The sequence below is a fragment of the Carassius gibelio genome, chromosome A11 (genome assembly GCF_023724105.1).
Source record: "Carassius gibelio isolate Cgi1373 ecotype wild population from Czech Republic chromosome A11, carGib1.2-hapl.c, whole genome shotgun sequence".
NCBI lineage: Eukaryota > Metazoa > Chordata > Actinopteri > Cypriniformes > Cyprinidae > Carassius > Carassius gibelio.
In genome coordinates this window covers 889,544-904,605 of record NC_068381.1, presented here as the reverse complement: position 1 = coordinate 904,605, position 15,062 = coordinate 889,544, and the positions used below count along the sequence as shown (strand labels likewise).

General features: G+C 41.7%; 1 protein-coding gene across 2 annotated transcripts; it reads left to right on the top strand.

Moving 5' to 3' along the window:
* The first annotated feature begins 5,288 nt into the window (after positions 1 to 5,288).
* LOC128021930 (atlastin-2) lies at positions 5,289 to 14,258 on the top strand. 2 transcript variants are annotated; one of them, XM_052609025.1, is made up of 14 exons: positions 5,289 to 5,464; positions 6,289 to 6,524; positions 7,339 to 7,473; positions 8,315 to 8,419; positions 8,491 to 8,541; positions 9,255 to 9,311; positions 9,959 to 10,051; positions 10,134 to 10,272; positions 10,377 to 10,504; positions 10,580 to 10,636; positions 12,031 to 12,102; positions 12,174 to 12,605; positions 13,581 to 13,595; positions 13,688 to 14,258. In XM_052609025.1, the coding sequence occupies exons 1-14, from the start codon at positions 5,392 to 5,394 to the stop codon at positions 13,781 to 13,783; spliced, it is 1,689 nt and encodes a 562-aa protein (XP_052464985.1). In that variant the 5' UTR covers positions 5,289 to 5,391; the 3' UTR covers positions 13,784 to 14,258. The 2 variants fall into 2 exon arrangements, with proteins under 2 accessions (XP_052464985.1, XP_052464986.1); XM_052609026.1 differs by lacking the exon at positions 13,581 to 13,595 and having other exon boundaries at positions 5,300 to 5,464.
* The last annotated feature ends 804 nt before the right edge of the window (positions 14,259 to 15,062 follow it).

The following is a 15,062-nucleotide window of genomic DNA, read 5'->3' as shown; positions in this document are numbered from 1 at the left end:
ACCGGTCAGATTTCTGCAGTTGACAAATCATGGCATATTTTATTATTATCCATTTGATTTTAGTGAAATATCCATATTTTTAAATGCATTTATTTAAATAGAATCAGCATTAATCTGTTCATTGCTAATACAGCTACTGTACATTTATTGAGTCAAAAGTAAATGTTAAAATATAGCTACATGTTAAATAAGCAATATTTAATGAAAATGTATAAGATTGAATAAAACTGGATATATTTATGATAAATATATAAACTTGGTCATCATGCATTTACATTTATGTGACTGACAAATATGAATCATATTAAATTAATGGAAATTTTTTATGAAATCCAAATACATAAATCTACATTTAATCTTTCTGTTCTAATATCATTACTATCAGAAGAGCTTTATTGCCAGGTGTGTTCACACATACGAGGATCAGAAGCACAAACAGAACACAGGTGAAAACAGATAATAACAAGAATCAAAAATATAATTAGTACACTTTTATTCTTTTTATTTTCTGTCATTTCTTATACAGATCACAGAGTGTCAGGAATTACTGCACACACAGCTAACGACAAAAATATGATCTATAAACATTTTGTACACATTCCAATAAAGTTTTTTATTTTTTTTATTCTTGGTTGTGTGAACGTTAAAGGAACGTTCCATTTGATTATTATGAACATTAGAGAAATGTTACATCTGAGTGTTCTCTGAAACATGTAACAAGATTTAAAAAGAGCAGATAACTTTGGTTGTGTTACTGTTCTGGATCAAACCTCAGGTCCTTCTCAACACAGACTCGTCTTCAGCTGGCAGTCGCTGTCCTGGTTTAGTTTGATCTGGATTCTTCTTCGCTGCATGAAGAACATATGAAAGGAGCTGCTGCTTCAGATGTTTCTCTGTAACAGTGATTCTGACACATGTGGAGCCCACGCTGCGTCCTGATTGGTTGGTTTCATCTGCTCCAGCCAATCAGATATTGTTCTCTTTATCTCAGCTGTCACCTGTGACCTCATTAGTCTGTGTTCGTGTCTCAGGACCAGTATTGTGCTAGTTAATAAGAAATAGTAACTAGTTACTTAATTCAAAAAGTAACTCAATTACTTTGTTGATTACTTAACACCAATAACGCTCAATGCCCAACACTGGACAACACTCTTAGAAAAAAGGGTTCATTGGGGTTCTATATAGAACCATAGGGTTCGCGAACCCACTCCGAACTCCCGAACTGACTCAAATGAATCGCGAACCAGCTCCGAACTCCCGAACTGATTCAAATGATTCGCGAACCCGCTCCGAACTCCCGAACTGATTCAAATGATTTGCGATCCCGCTTTAAACTCCCGAACTGATTAAAATAATTCGCGATCCCCAAATTGACTCAAATGATTCGTGATCCCACTCCGAACTCCCAAACTGACTCAAATGATTCGCGATCCCGCTCCGAACTCCCAAACTGACTCAAATGATTCGCGCTCCGAAACTCCCGAACTGACTCAAATGATTCATGCTCGAACTCCAAACTGACTAAAATGAGTCGCGAACCCACTTTGAACTCCCGAACTGACTCAAATGAATCGCGAACCAGCTAAGAACTCCCGAACTGATTCAAATGAATCGCGAACCAGCTCCGAACTCCCGAACTAATTCAAATGATTTGCGATCCCGCTTTAAACTCCCGAACTGATTCAAATAATTCGCGATCCCCAAATTGACTCAAATGATTCGCGATCCCACTCCGAACTCTCAAACTGACTCAAATGATTCGCGATCCCACTCCGAACTCCCAAACTGACTCAAATGATTCGCGATCCCGCTCCGAACTCCCAAACTGACTCAAATGATTCGCGCTCCGAAACTCCCGAACTGACTCAAATGATTCATGCTCGAACTCCAAACTGACTAAAATGAGTCGCAAACCCACTTTGAACTCCCGAACTGACTCAAATGAATCGCGAACCCGCTAGGAATTCCAGAACGGACTCAAATGATTCGCGATCTATGTTGCTCTCGCCTTGACTCGTCATGACTGCAGCACACACTTGAATAATTACTTATACATTATTTGCTATATATATATTTTTTTTAATTTATTTGAATTATTTTATATTTATTTGTTATTCTTTCATAGATTTTTTCGATTTAAATAGGTTTTCAAACGTGTGAAATTAGGAGGAACAAACCTTCAAAGTTTTAAAATAAATGAATAAATGGCTTGATAAAACAAAGACAATTCATTTTTAATTAGATTAGATTAGATTCGATTCAACTTTATTGTCATTATGCAGAGTACAAGTACAGAGCTAATTAAGTGCAGTTAGCATCTAACCAGAAGTGCAAGAAAACAGTGTTTTATATACATACAAGTGCAGAATAAGTAAAGCTTATGATATACAGAATGTACAGTGGAGTTGCTATATACAGTACTGATCAGAGTATATACAGAATATAAATATGAATGCAATGTAGGGATTGTATGTACATTATGAACAGAGCAATGAAGGATTATATATACATTATGAGTAGCAGGAACGTGAGAACAGTGCTAATAAATACAGTTGAATGAGTGTGCAAAAGTATTGTTGAACAATGTATTATATGCAAAAAAACAGTAGTGCAATGATTATATTTTGTAGAAATAGTTTACTGTGCTTGTACAGTAACAGCTTTAGACAGTTTATAGTGTAATGGATTTAACCATGTGCAGTCTGTGCAAAATATGAGTAGTGCAATACATGTATGTGAAGTACTGTGACCAGTGCAGTAAAAGAGCAGGTGCAGGTTAGATTGGTGGTGTGGTGTTCAGGAGTGTCACAGCCTCAGGAAAGAAGCTCTTCCTGAGTCTACTAGTTCGAGAGCGTAGGCTTCTGTAACGCCTGCCGGATGGAAGGAGGGTGAAGAGTCCATGGTTAAGGTGAGAGGCATCCTTGATGATGTTTCTTGCCCTGCCCAGACAGCGCTTCTGATAGATGTTCTCGATGGAGGTTAACTGGGTGCCAGTGATCCGTTGAGCAGTTTTCACCACCCGCTGGAGTGCTTTGCGGTCAGATGCGGAGCGATTGCTGGACCACACTGAGATGCAGTTTGTGAGTATGCTCTCAATGGTACATCGGTAGAATTCAGCAAGGATCCTGGGACTCAGGTGAACTTTCTTAAGGCTCCGTAAGAAGTAAAGGCGCTGCTGTGCCTTTTTGACCAGGGTGGAGGTGTTTAGGGACCAGGTAAGGTCATCTGAGATGTGGATGCCAAGGAACTTGAAACTCGACACACGCTCCATTACAGCTCCGTTGATGTAGATGGGTGTGTGTGCATGATTCCTAGTCCGCCTGAAGTCCACAATGATCTCCTTTGTCTTCTGGGTGTTTAGTTCCAGGTTGTTGGTGGCACACCACACAGCCAGGTGCTGCACCTCATCCCTGTAGGCTGACTCATAGTCATCCTTGATCAGACCTACCACCGTGGTGTCATCTGCGAATTTGATTAAGGTGTTGGAGCCATAAACAGGAGCACAGTCATGGGTGAATAGGGAGTACAGGAGAGGGCTCAGCACGCAGCCCTGTGGCACTCCAGTGTTCAGGGTGATGATGGAGGAGGAGAGGTTATCTAACTTAACAGACTGAGGTCTGTTAGTCAGAAAATCTTGAATCCATTTGCAGATGGGTGTGCTGATTCCAAGATGGCTGAGCTTGGAGATCAGCTTGGAGGGGATTACCGTATTAAATGCAGAACTGAAATCTATGAACAGCAATCTCACATGTGTGTTTTGACTGTCCAGGTGGGTGAGGGCAGAGTGAAGTGCCGTTGAGATGGCGTCCTCTGTTGGCCTATTGTGGTGATAGGCAAACAGGAATGCGTTTAGTGTAGCAGGGAGGCAGGATTTTAAGTGAGATGCGACCAGTTTCTCAAAGCACTTGGCAATGATGGGGGTGAGTGCAACAGGACGGAAGTCGTTAGGGACCGAGGCAGTGGAGTGCTTCGGTACAGGCACGATGGTGGAGGTTTTGAAGCAAGCGGGGACAGTTGTTTGGGCCAGGGACAGACTGAAAATGTCCGTGAAGACCTCAGCCAGCTGCTCCGCACAGGCTTTAAGCACACGACCAGGTACTCCGTCAGGGCCAGCTGCTTTCCGTCCATTCACTTTACACAGAGTGGAGTAAACATCTGATGTGGAGAGTGTGAGAGGCAGTTCACTGGGTTGATGCTCAGTTTTGAGTGAGATCTCCTTATTATTTTGATCAAAACGAGCATAGAAGTGATTGAGCTCGTCTGGGAGGGAGGCAGAGCTGGAGGGGGGCACAGAGATAGGTGGTTTGTAATCTGTGATAGATTGTATGCCTTGCCACATACGCCGGGGGTCTGAAGAATTGAAGTGTTCTCCAATCCTCTGTTTATGTGTGAGTTTGGCCTGGCAGATACCCTTCCTCAGGTTGGCTCTGGCTGAGCTGTACGTCTCCCCATCACCAGACCTGAAGCCTGCATCTCCTGCTTTGAGCAGGAGGCGAACCTCTCTGTTCATCCAGGGCTTCTGTTGGGGAAAATTTTAATTTTTTTGTGTGTGGTCAGTCTGCTCACACATCTGTTGATGTGCTCCAGGACAGAGTCGGTGTAAGTGTCAATGTTGATCTGAGAGTTTGTGGCCTGGGCAGCAAACTCACTCCAGTCTGTGTGCTGGAACTGATGTTGAGTGTGGTAATTAATAATTACTTTCTTTCATTTTTTTTTAAATTTGTTTCATATTTGTTTAATTCTACATTCATTGATTGTTATATTTAACTATTCCCATGTGTATTTAATGCCATATTTATTTATGTATACATTTATTTATAGTCTTATAGAAAATAAGAATATATATATATATATAGATAGATAGATATATAGATAGATAGATAGATAGATAGATAGATAGATAGATAGATAGATAGAAAGATTTCTAATCCTGTTGCGCCCCCTACAGGACCAGCCTGTGTGTGTGTGTGTGTGTGTGTGTGTGTGTGTGTGAAACAGCAGTTCAGTTTAACACAGCTTGTTTAGTCACATGAGGAGGATCTGTGACCTCTGACCTCACACAGGAAAACATTTAAAAGTGACATCAGCAGCTGCAGAACAAAACCACTATACAAACACGCGCTGTGTGTGTGTGTGTGTGTGTGTGAGAGCTGATTTACGTGTTCCAGAACATACAAACAGTGCGGATTCTAAACTCTTAATAAGAGCATTAACAGCTGAAACACTTCATTAGGACTCTCGGATTATTATTATGATCATTTGTGATGAACTGATGTGCGCGCAAGTGGACACATGAATGCGCCCCTCCGCGCGCGGCCGTGATAAAGGAACGCGCAGCGGCGCTCGTGACGTCAGTCAGGCGCGTGCGATTATTTTGAACGGGGGGTCAAGATGGCGGAGGAGAGCGGCGTAAAGCACCGGAATCGCACCGGACAGAGCTGCACAGAGAGCCCACATAACGACGGTAAGCGCGGCGGGACGAGGCTCGGTCGTGTGCGCGTTTAACGGCTGCGGCGCGAGCGGCGAGTCCTGGGCGGGAGGCGGGAGGCGCGAGGAGGCCAGCGATCGCGCCCCGGAGAAATCAATAATAATAGAATTAATTCATCGAATCAAAGGCGTCAGTCAGTGTGAACAGAGCCGAGTGTGATGTGAGGAATCCGTGAATGACATCAGTCTGAAAAATCACCTGAGGAGATGATTTAATCAGCGATCCGTCTGATTTCATTCATTAGAGTTCATGTTCATTAAATCTGTGTGTAGTGTTTGATCTCACTGACAGCAGAAATCAGTCTGAAATCAGCAGTGAAGCTGTGATTGTGATGTTTCTCTCGATCATGTGTTGAGTTCTGTGTAGCTTGTTATGTAAATCACAATCCTATTTGGCTGATTTAATATCCGTTAATCTGGTGTGTGTGCGTGCGTGCGCGCGCGTGTGTGTGTGTGTGTGTGTGTGTTTATTTTTTCCGGCTCCACAGAAATTTCGGCATAACCGAAAATATTCTGCCAAAACATCAGTTTATATACACTCTATTAAATGTTTATTTTATGTTCTATAGGTCTATATACTCGTAATGCATTATAATCGTTGAAGGTTTGTTTGTCGTGTGTTTCTGAGTCATGTGATTCTGTCATGTGATTATAATTACTACTCTACACTTGTGTGTTATATATGGCACAATTAGTGCTTTAAAACTCCATGATATCTACAGGATTAGATGAAAGTCTGGAGCTGTTGTGATTGTGTGTGAGCTGGATTCTGAAGAGCGGTGCTGTGTGTGTGTGTCACAGGGGTTTGTGGGGCGGAGCTGACCTCTGACCCCCGGCTGGACGTGTCTGGAGCGCTGCAGATCGTCCTCTCTGACGAGGAGCAGCACCGGTTCTCTCTGGACGACGAGGCGCTGGAGAGGATGCTGCTGCAGGAGCGAGTGAAGGATCTCCACGCCGTGGTGCTGTCTGTAGCTGGAGCCTTCCGCAAGGGCAAGTCCTTCCTGCTGGACTTCCTGCTCAGATACATGTACAGCCAGGTCAGAGCTCCTTCATCAGCAGAAACCTGCAGACGCTGCCTTCTTCTGATCAAAAATACAGTATAAATAGTGAAGTATTATTCTAATGTAAACATCTGTTTTCTGTGTGAATGTGTGTTAAAGTGTAATGTATTTCTGTGATGCTCCGCTGTATTTTCAGCATCATTCCTCCAGTCTTCAGTGTCACATGATCTTCAGAAATCAGAATAATATGATGATTTACTGCTCAAGAAACATTTCTGATTATTATCAATGTTGAACACAGTTGTGCTGCTCAATATTTCTGTGGAAACTGTGAAACATTTTATTCTTCAGGATTCACAGATGAACAGAAAGTTCAGAAGAACAGCATTTAATTGAAATAGAAATCTTTTGTAACGTTATAAATGTCTTAACTGGCACTTTTGATTTAATGCATTCTTGTTAGATATTCTTTACTTGTTAAATGGCTTAAACAATTTGAACACAGGTAATGTTGAATCTATTATTAATGTTGCCTTTTTTTATCTTTGCATCATATTACAATATATGTTTACCATTAATGCATTATAATTTTGATCATTGATGCATATTAATAAAAGCACTGTAATGTGTGTGTTTACCGAGTGACCCCTGCCTGTGATCTGCTCACAGACTCACTCACACTGATCTGATCTGACCGCTCTGATGGCCTTCAATTCTTCACTGTGACACACTGATGTTCTGTGTTGATCTGAGACTGACCTCACACTGAACATACAGGACACATCAGTTCAGTCTGTGTGTCTGTGTGTCTGTGTGTGTGTGTGTGTGTGTGTGTGTGTGTGTGTGTCAGGGGTCAGACGCGTGGCTGGGGGGGGACGACGAGCCGCTGACCGGCTTCACCTGGAGGGGCGGCTGTGAGCGAGAGACCACCGGCATCCAGGCCTGGAGCCACGTGTTTGTGGTGGAGAAACCAGACGGCAGCAAGGTAAAGACCAGCGCCACACACAATCACACACTCTCTCTCTCTCTCTCTCTCTCTCTCTCTCTCTCACACACACAGCTGCAGCAGCTCCCTCACACACTCTCTCTCTCACACACAGACACACACACACACAGTGCAGTCAAAAATATTTAATTTTTTAGTAAGCGTTTTATTTAAATTGTTTATTTTTAAACTTTTTATTAATTTGACTTATGATTTAATTAGCTTATTTAAAATGTATTGCTTATTGATTTGTATTACTCATTATTATTATTATTATTATTATTTGTAATTTATTAATATTTATTGATTATTGTTAGTTTTATTATTTAGTGTTTTATTCATTATTAATTTTATTTAATTTTATTATTTGTAACATTTTAAATGTACAATGCATTACTATTTGTTTATTGATTATTTATAATTTTATGCATTGTTTATTATTATTGAACTTTCATTTAGCTACTAATCGTTTTATTTATCTTTACATTTTAGTATGTATTGCTATTGTTTATTTATTTAAAATGTGATTATCAATATTTATTATTAATTGTTAATATGAATATTTATTTATATTTATTTCTTGTGTTTTTCCTCATTATCCAGTGTCAGGTGGTCACGTTATTTTAGTGTCGATGTAATTTTCAGTCATTCTGTGATCGGATCGGTTGTGTGTGTGTGTGTTCTGGCTCAGTAACCTGTGTGTGTGTGTGTGTGTGTTCTGGCTCAGTAACCTGTGTGTGTGTGTGTGTGTGTGTGTGTGTTCTGGCTCAGTAACCCGTGTGTGTGTGTGTGTGTGTGTGTTCTGGCTCAGTAACTCATGACCGTGTGTGTGTGTGCGCAGGTGGCCGTGCTGCTCCTGGACACACAGGGAGTGTTTGACAGTCAGTCCACCATCAGAGACTGTGCCACACTGTTTGCTCTGAGCACCATGATCAGCTCTGTACAGGTACGACACGCATCACATGTGCTTCGCTGAGAGAACACGCAGTGTCCTGACGCTCCTGTTCTCATGTGCAGGTCTATAACCTGTCCCAAAACGTTCAAGAAGACGATCTGCAGCATCTTCAGGTGAGACCGAGAACACACAGCTGAATGTCACAATATCAAGTAGAGGTGCACGGATTTATTCTTCACAGATCACCAATGAAATGATCATCAGTATGAAGTTATTTTAGCGTTTCTGTATGGCTATTTGGAATTGGGATCATCTGTTGTAAATAACAATGTGAGAGCTGTTCAAACAGGATTGGCAGAGCTGAAATACTTTTATGGTTTTTAATATCTTGAAACACTTTTTGATTAATTTATTATTTGTATATTTTGAATAATTACAATTTTATTAATTTTGTTGTTTGTCTTTAGTTGCTTTTTTTTATTCATATTTATATATATATATATCCAAATCTGCCTAGCAATTAGATGGAATTTTGAAATTTGTTATTTTAGTTATATAGATATATAGTTATATCAAATTAAACGTTCAGCTTTAAAACCTTTACACACTTAAATGGCGTTTGCATCTATCTGCAGGAACATGCTGTGGTTTTCTGTGTCACATCTGTTAGCATATTTCTACAAAGATGAAATGATGAACAGCGGTCACAGGTGTACTTCACATTATCAGCACTAGATCTTCAGCATGTCAGACCTGTTCTGTGTCTCTCACTGTGTCATGAATCCTTTGAGATGTTGTCATGTTACTGCGTAAAAAAACCCCAGAATGAAGCGACTCAAGTGTGCAAATACTCTCTGTATTATAATGTGTGCTTCTGCTGCTTCAGCTCTTCACAGAGTACGGTCGACTGGCCATGGAGGAGATCTACCTCAAACCCTTCCAGGTATGGAGAGTTTAACAATGTGAGAGCATGTGTGTGATTGTGTAAGCCATTGTGTGAGAGTAAGTGTGTGCACGTTAGAATGAGTGTGTGTGTCTGTGAGTGAGAGTAAGAGTGTGCATGTGTGAGAGTGTGCATCAGTGAGTGTGTGCACAAGAGTGAGCGAGTGAGAGTAAGTGTGTGCACGTAAGAGTGAGTGTGCACTAGCGTGAGTGAGAAAGTGTGTGCACGTAAGAGTGAGTGTGCACTAGCGTGAGTGAAAGAGTAAGTGTGTACACGTGAGAGTGTGTGCATGTTAGAGTGAGTGTGCACTAGCGTGAGCGAGAGAGTGTGTGCACGTAATGGTGTGCACATGAGTGAGCGAGTGAAAGTGAGTGAGTGTGCACGTAAGAGTGAGTGTGTGCACAAATATGAGCAAGAGAGTAAGTGTGTGCACGTGAGAGTGAGTGTGCACGTAAGAGTGAGTGTGCACTACTGTGAGTGAGAGAGTGTGTGCACGTGAGAGTGAGTGTGCATGAGTGATCGATTGAGTGAGAGTAAGTGTGTGCGTGTTTCAGAGAGTGTGTGTGTGTACAAATGTGAGTCAGTGAGTGTGTGCATGTGAGTGAGAGTGTGCACACGTTTGAGTGTGTGTCTGTGTTGGTCTGCAGTCGCTGATGTTTCTCATTCGAGACTGGAGTTACCCGTACGAACACGCTTTCGGTCTGGAAGGAGGAAATGAGTTCCTGGAGAAGAGGCTGCAGGTGGGTCATGTGACATGCAGGAATCTGGTTTCTCCTGCTCTTATCACAGATCATATGAGCTGAACTATGCTGTGATTCTCAGGTCAAACAGAATCAACATGAAGAGCTGCAGAACGTCAGGAAGCACATCAACTCCTGCTTCTCCAAGATCAGCTGCTTCCTGCTGCCTCACCCCGGCCTCAAGGTGGCCATCAACCCACACTTCGACGGCCGCTTACAGGGTGAGAGTCCCCGCCGATGACCAGAGAACACAAGCTCCGGCAAAACACACTGTGTGTATATATATGTGTGTGTGTGTGTGTCTGGTGTGTGTGTGTGTGCGCAGACATCGATGATGAGTTCAAGAGGGAGCTGGTGAATCTGGTGCCGCTGCTCCTGGCTCCTGAGAATCTGGTGGAGAAGGAGATCAGCGGCTCTAAAGTCACGTGTGGAGATCTGCTGCAGTATTTCAGAGTAAGACACACTTCTCCATCTGGTCTCTGTGGTTCAGATGCATGCTGGGATTGACCGTGTGCTTCTCCGTCGCAGGCCTACATGAAGATCTATCAGGGTGAAGAACTGCCGCATCCCAAGTCCATGTTACAGGTACAGACATGATCTTCACATCTCGTAGAAAAGATGAGTCTCTCACGTGCATGGGTTATGTGCAGTGTAACCTGAAGAAGTTATGATCTATTGTGCAACAGAATGTGCTTCTTAATCTAGTACCTTATTTTGAAAGAATATCTCACAAGATCACAAAAGTTTAAGTCCATGTTGTTATTTAAACCGTAAACTTCTATTGTTCAGCACTTTGTTTGCCAAACAATTCTAAGAAATTGTTACATTTTCATTTTTCGAAGTTTCATGCATTTTTGTACTAAATCATGAAAGGATCCAGATTAGTAGTTGTAGCAGTTTGAATTCAATTTATTCAACATCCTTTTTGATTTATTACAGTTTAGTTAACCCTTGTGTATCGTTCAAATTCACTACCCTTTCGTTATGTTCGGGATGAAAACATCCACTAAATTAAACTGCTGTAAAAATGTATCAGATAATGTTTTTTTTTTTTTCAAATTTAATTTTAATTGCCAAGTTCATAAATGATGTCACTGATTTGGGGGGAAAAACACAAAAAATGATTTATTTTCAATATAAAAAGTGATTGTGGACTGAATATTTTTTTTGACTTTTCACAGTTTTGGACATGTAAAATATTATTAACAACATTGTTATTATTAACAAGCCGTGACACCATATAATCATGCATTCTTGATGGTGGTTTTCCCTGTTGGGAAGAGATAAAATTTGTCATTTTTACAGTTGATCACCAGGTGGCACCATTAACCCTTTAGATAGGCCTGTGCAAAAACAGGCATTCTGGTATTTATATGAAGTATAAAAACATGTTGGTGTGTGTGTGTGAGAGAGCCTTTGTGCACTTACTTTGCACACTTGAGATACCTTTGCGCACTTACCTTGATGCATCTGAGAAAATCTAAATAAGCACCTCAGCTCTCAGAACTACATGGAGTAAACGACAACAACAAAAAAGTGTATGTATGCACCTGCTGCTGTTTTTCAACAAGGGTAACACATAAAGCGTGAAGAGTAGCGGCCCTAGTACTGAGCCTTGAGGTACGCCATACTGCACTTGTGATCGATATGATACATTTTCATTCACTGCTACAAACTGATTGGGATCTTATTAGTCCGATTTAAACCATGCTAATGCACTTCCACTGATGCCAACAAAGTGTTCAAGTCTATGCAAAAGAATGTTGTGGTCAATTGTGTCAAACGCAGCACTAAGATCCAATAAAACTAAAAGAGAGATACACCCACGATCAGATGATAAGAGCAGATCATTTGTAACTCTAAGGAGAGCAGTCTCAGTACTATGATACGGTCTAAATCCTGACTGGAAATCCTTTTTCTCTAAGAAGGAATAAAATTGTGTGTGTGTGTGTGTGTGTGTGTGTGTGTGTGTGCTGCAGGCGACGGCTGAAGCTAATAACCTGGCCGCTGTATCAGGAGCTAAAGACTTGTACACCAGGAGCATGGAGCAGGTACGTCTCTCACCTGATCACCTGGTCACATGATCTCTGTCCCGTGACACACGCGTGTTCTCCGTCTGCAGGTGTGCGGTGGAGACAGACCCTACATGTCTCCGGTGGATCTGGAGCGCAGTCACGAGGAGCTGAAGCAGAGCTGCGTGCGTCAGTTCTGCGGTGTGAAGAAGATGGGAGGTGAGGAGTTGTGCGGCCGCTATCAGGAGCAGCTGGAGCAGGAGATCGACGAGGCCTACGCCAGCTTCCTCAAACACAACCACGGGAAGAACATTTTCTTTGCTGTGCGCACGCCGGCCACGCTGTTTGCTGTGATGGTGGTGATGTACGTGTCGTCGATGCTGACGGGCTTCCTGGGCGTGAGCTCTGTGGCGGTGCTGTGTAACCTGCTGATGGGTCTGGCGCTGATCTCGCTCTGCGTCTGGACCTACGTCAAATACTCCGGAGAGTTCAGAGAGCTGGGCTGCTTCATCGACCGGCTGGCACTGACCCTGTGGGAGCAGGTGTGTATCTCTCATCATCACCACCAGCTTCTGTCTCTGTCTGTCTGTCTTTCTGTGTCTCTCTGTCCGTCTCTGTCTGTCTCTGTCTCTGTCTATCTCTTTCTCTTTCTCTCTGTCTCTCTCTCTGTCTGTCTCTCTCTCTCTCTCTCTCTCTCTCTGTCTCTGTCTCTGTCTGTCTTTGGTCCTTTGGTCGCTTATTCTGCAGCTTCTCGTCTTCTCTTCTGTCTCCCGTCCAGCTGTATTAAAAACTTTATTATGACCTTTCTGAATGTCATGATGGACTCACTAAAGGTTTTAAATCTTCACTTGGTTGTTATATATATATTGTATTACTATTTTCCTGAAGGCATACTTTTTTCTAAGACAGCTGTCAAAGAAACTTAATGTAATTATTGGTTATTTTATATTATACATTAAGTATGTATTATATTATCATTATTTAATTTTTTAATAAAAAAAAGTAACCCCCCCCCCCCCCCCCCACACACACACACACCCAGTTAACTTTATAAGGCTCGTGTCAAAAAATATAATTCGTTTTTATATTTTTACACTGTTTTTTTTTATGCATTATTTTTATGGATATTTAAATGTTATGTATTTAATTTAAACCCTTTATCACAGGTAAAAACTTTCTAAGACAGCTGTCATCTATTTCTAATATATTTTAGGTTTTATTTATTTATTATATTTATATTTTAACTCTGTGTTGAATTAGAACTTAGTATAAGTTATATTTCTACCTTGAATTAGCAATATAAACCCCCACCTTTATTTCTTTTGAGCCGAACGGTGTACATTTGTAATTGGCCATCATGTAGTTTCCCCAGAATGAGATGATGATGATGATGATGATGATGATGATTTAGACTCGGCTCTAGGTTTGAAGACTCTGATCAGTGTTTCTGAAGGTAAGCTCTGAACTCTTCTTCTGTCTGTAACCTCTCGCTCTCTTCTCACTCCATGCTCACACAGAGGACGCCGAGGAAGGTGAGCGTGACCTCTGACCTCTTCACCTCCATCACGCGTGTGTGTGTGTGTGTGTGTGTGTGTGTGTTACTAACACACGTCTCTGGTTTCAGGTCTTTTCCAAACTGTTCGAGGTCGCGCGGAGCAAAATGTCACAGACGCAGAGACAGAGACGGTCCTCAAACAACAACATCAAGAAGAGGAACTAGCCGAGACGCTCAGGGTCAGGACGCTGCGTGAACGCTGAGGATTCTGGGGGATCTTTCACCAGGTGTCCTCTATCTCATGTCATTTCCTCTGTCCGTCTCATCTGTGTTCATGGAGAAGCGTTCGGACTCTGACGTCTCTGTCCTCCGCCGGACGCTCCGAGCGTGCGCCATGTGACTCTGAGCAGGTCACGATCCACTACAGGACCTAGTTGAGAACACTAAACTGTACCAATGATTCCAGCGTCTCTCTGCTGTACAGATGAACTTCCTGTGCTTCATCATTCCATCCGTCCGGACTGTGTTTCCTGTACAGACCAGGGTTTTTAAGCTGCTCGCTGTCACAATCACACACACACACACACACACGTTTTGTTTTCTACCATCTTCTGCCTTGGGCTTCATCATTCCGGAATGTTTCATTCATTTTTCTATTTCTTTAATTTATTTTTCAATTTGATTAAAGTGAATCACTGTATGTTCACGTGTGGATTGTTTGTGTTCATGGGAATCATTTGATGACTGTAAGATTCATTCCTCATGAACTGATTCAGAGAGCTGACGCTCGGTCCGTGTGTGCTTTACTTCTAAATCTCTTTCAGAAGTGGATCATGTTCCTGTTTTGAATGTTTTGGAGGCGCGGCGGGAGATTTAACGGTTAACCGGTCGCGTGATCACGTGATGTTGATGTGCTGTGGTCACACAGACGTATGGTTTGCACACACTTAAGCATTGCTGTTTAAAAACAAGTGATTTTAAGACATTTGAAACGCACACAAACAAGATTGTGCTGTTGATTGTAAGTATCCCAAGTAGTAAACAGTGATTTTGGTCTTCAGTGAAAGCAAACAGCTGAGAAAGAAAACACACGTGTAACATTATACTGGACGCAGGCAGCTCTTAAAGTGACAGCAGTCTAATATTCCTTCATGTTCATTAAACGACAAACGAGAAAATCTCTCACTGTTCTTAACTAATCCCTTTTCTAACTTTAATAAGAAGTGTGTGTTTGTGTGTAAAGTGAAGAAGCTGAAGTCGTTCTTTATTATCAGGAATCTCTGGGTTCGTATGGAATATAAGATCTCTTATGTTTGACACGAGACGTTTATTTTTCAAGTATTGAAGCACAATCTGTAAAACTCTTTCTCTTCACAGAGAGAAAAACTGAGGTCCGACAAACCCGAGATTAAACCTGTGCATGCCGATACAACAGTAATGAAACATTTATTACACAGATTCTGCTCCGTTTGAGCCAGTAATAATTATAATAATGTATAATAAT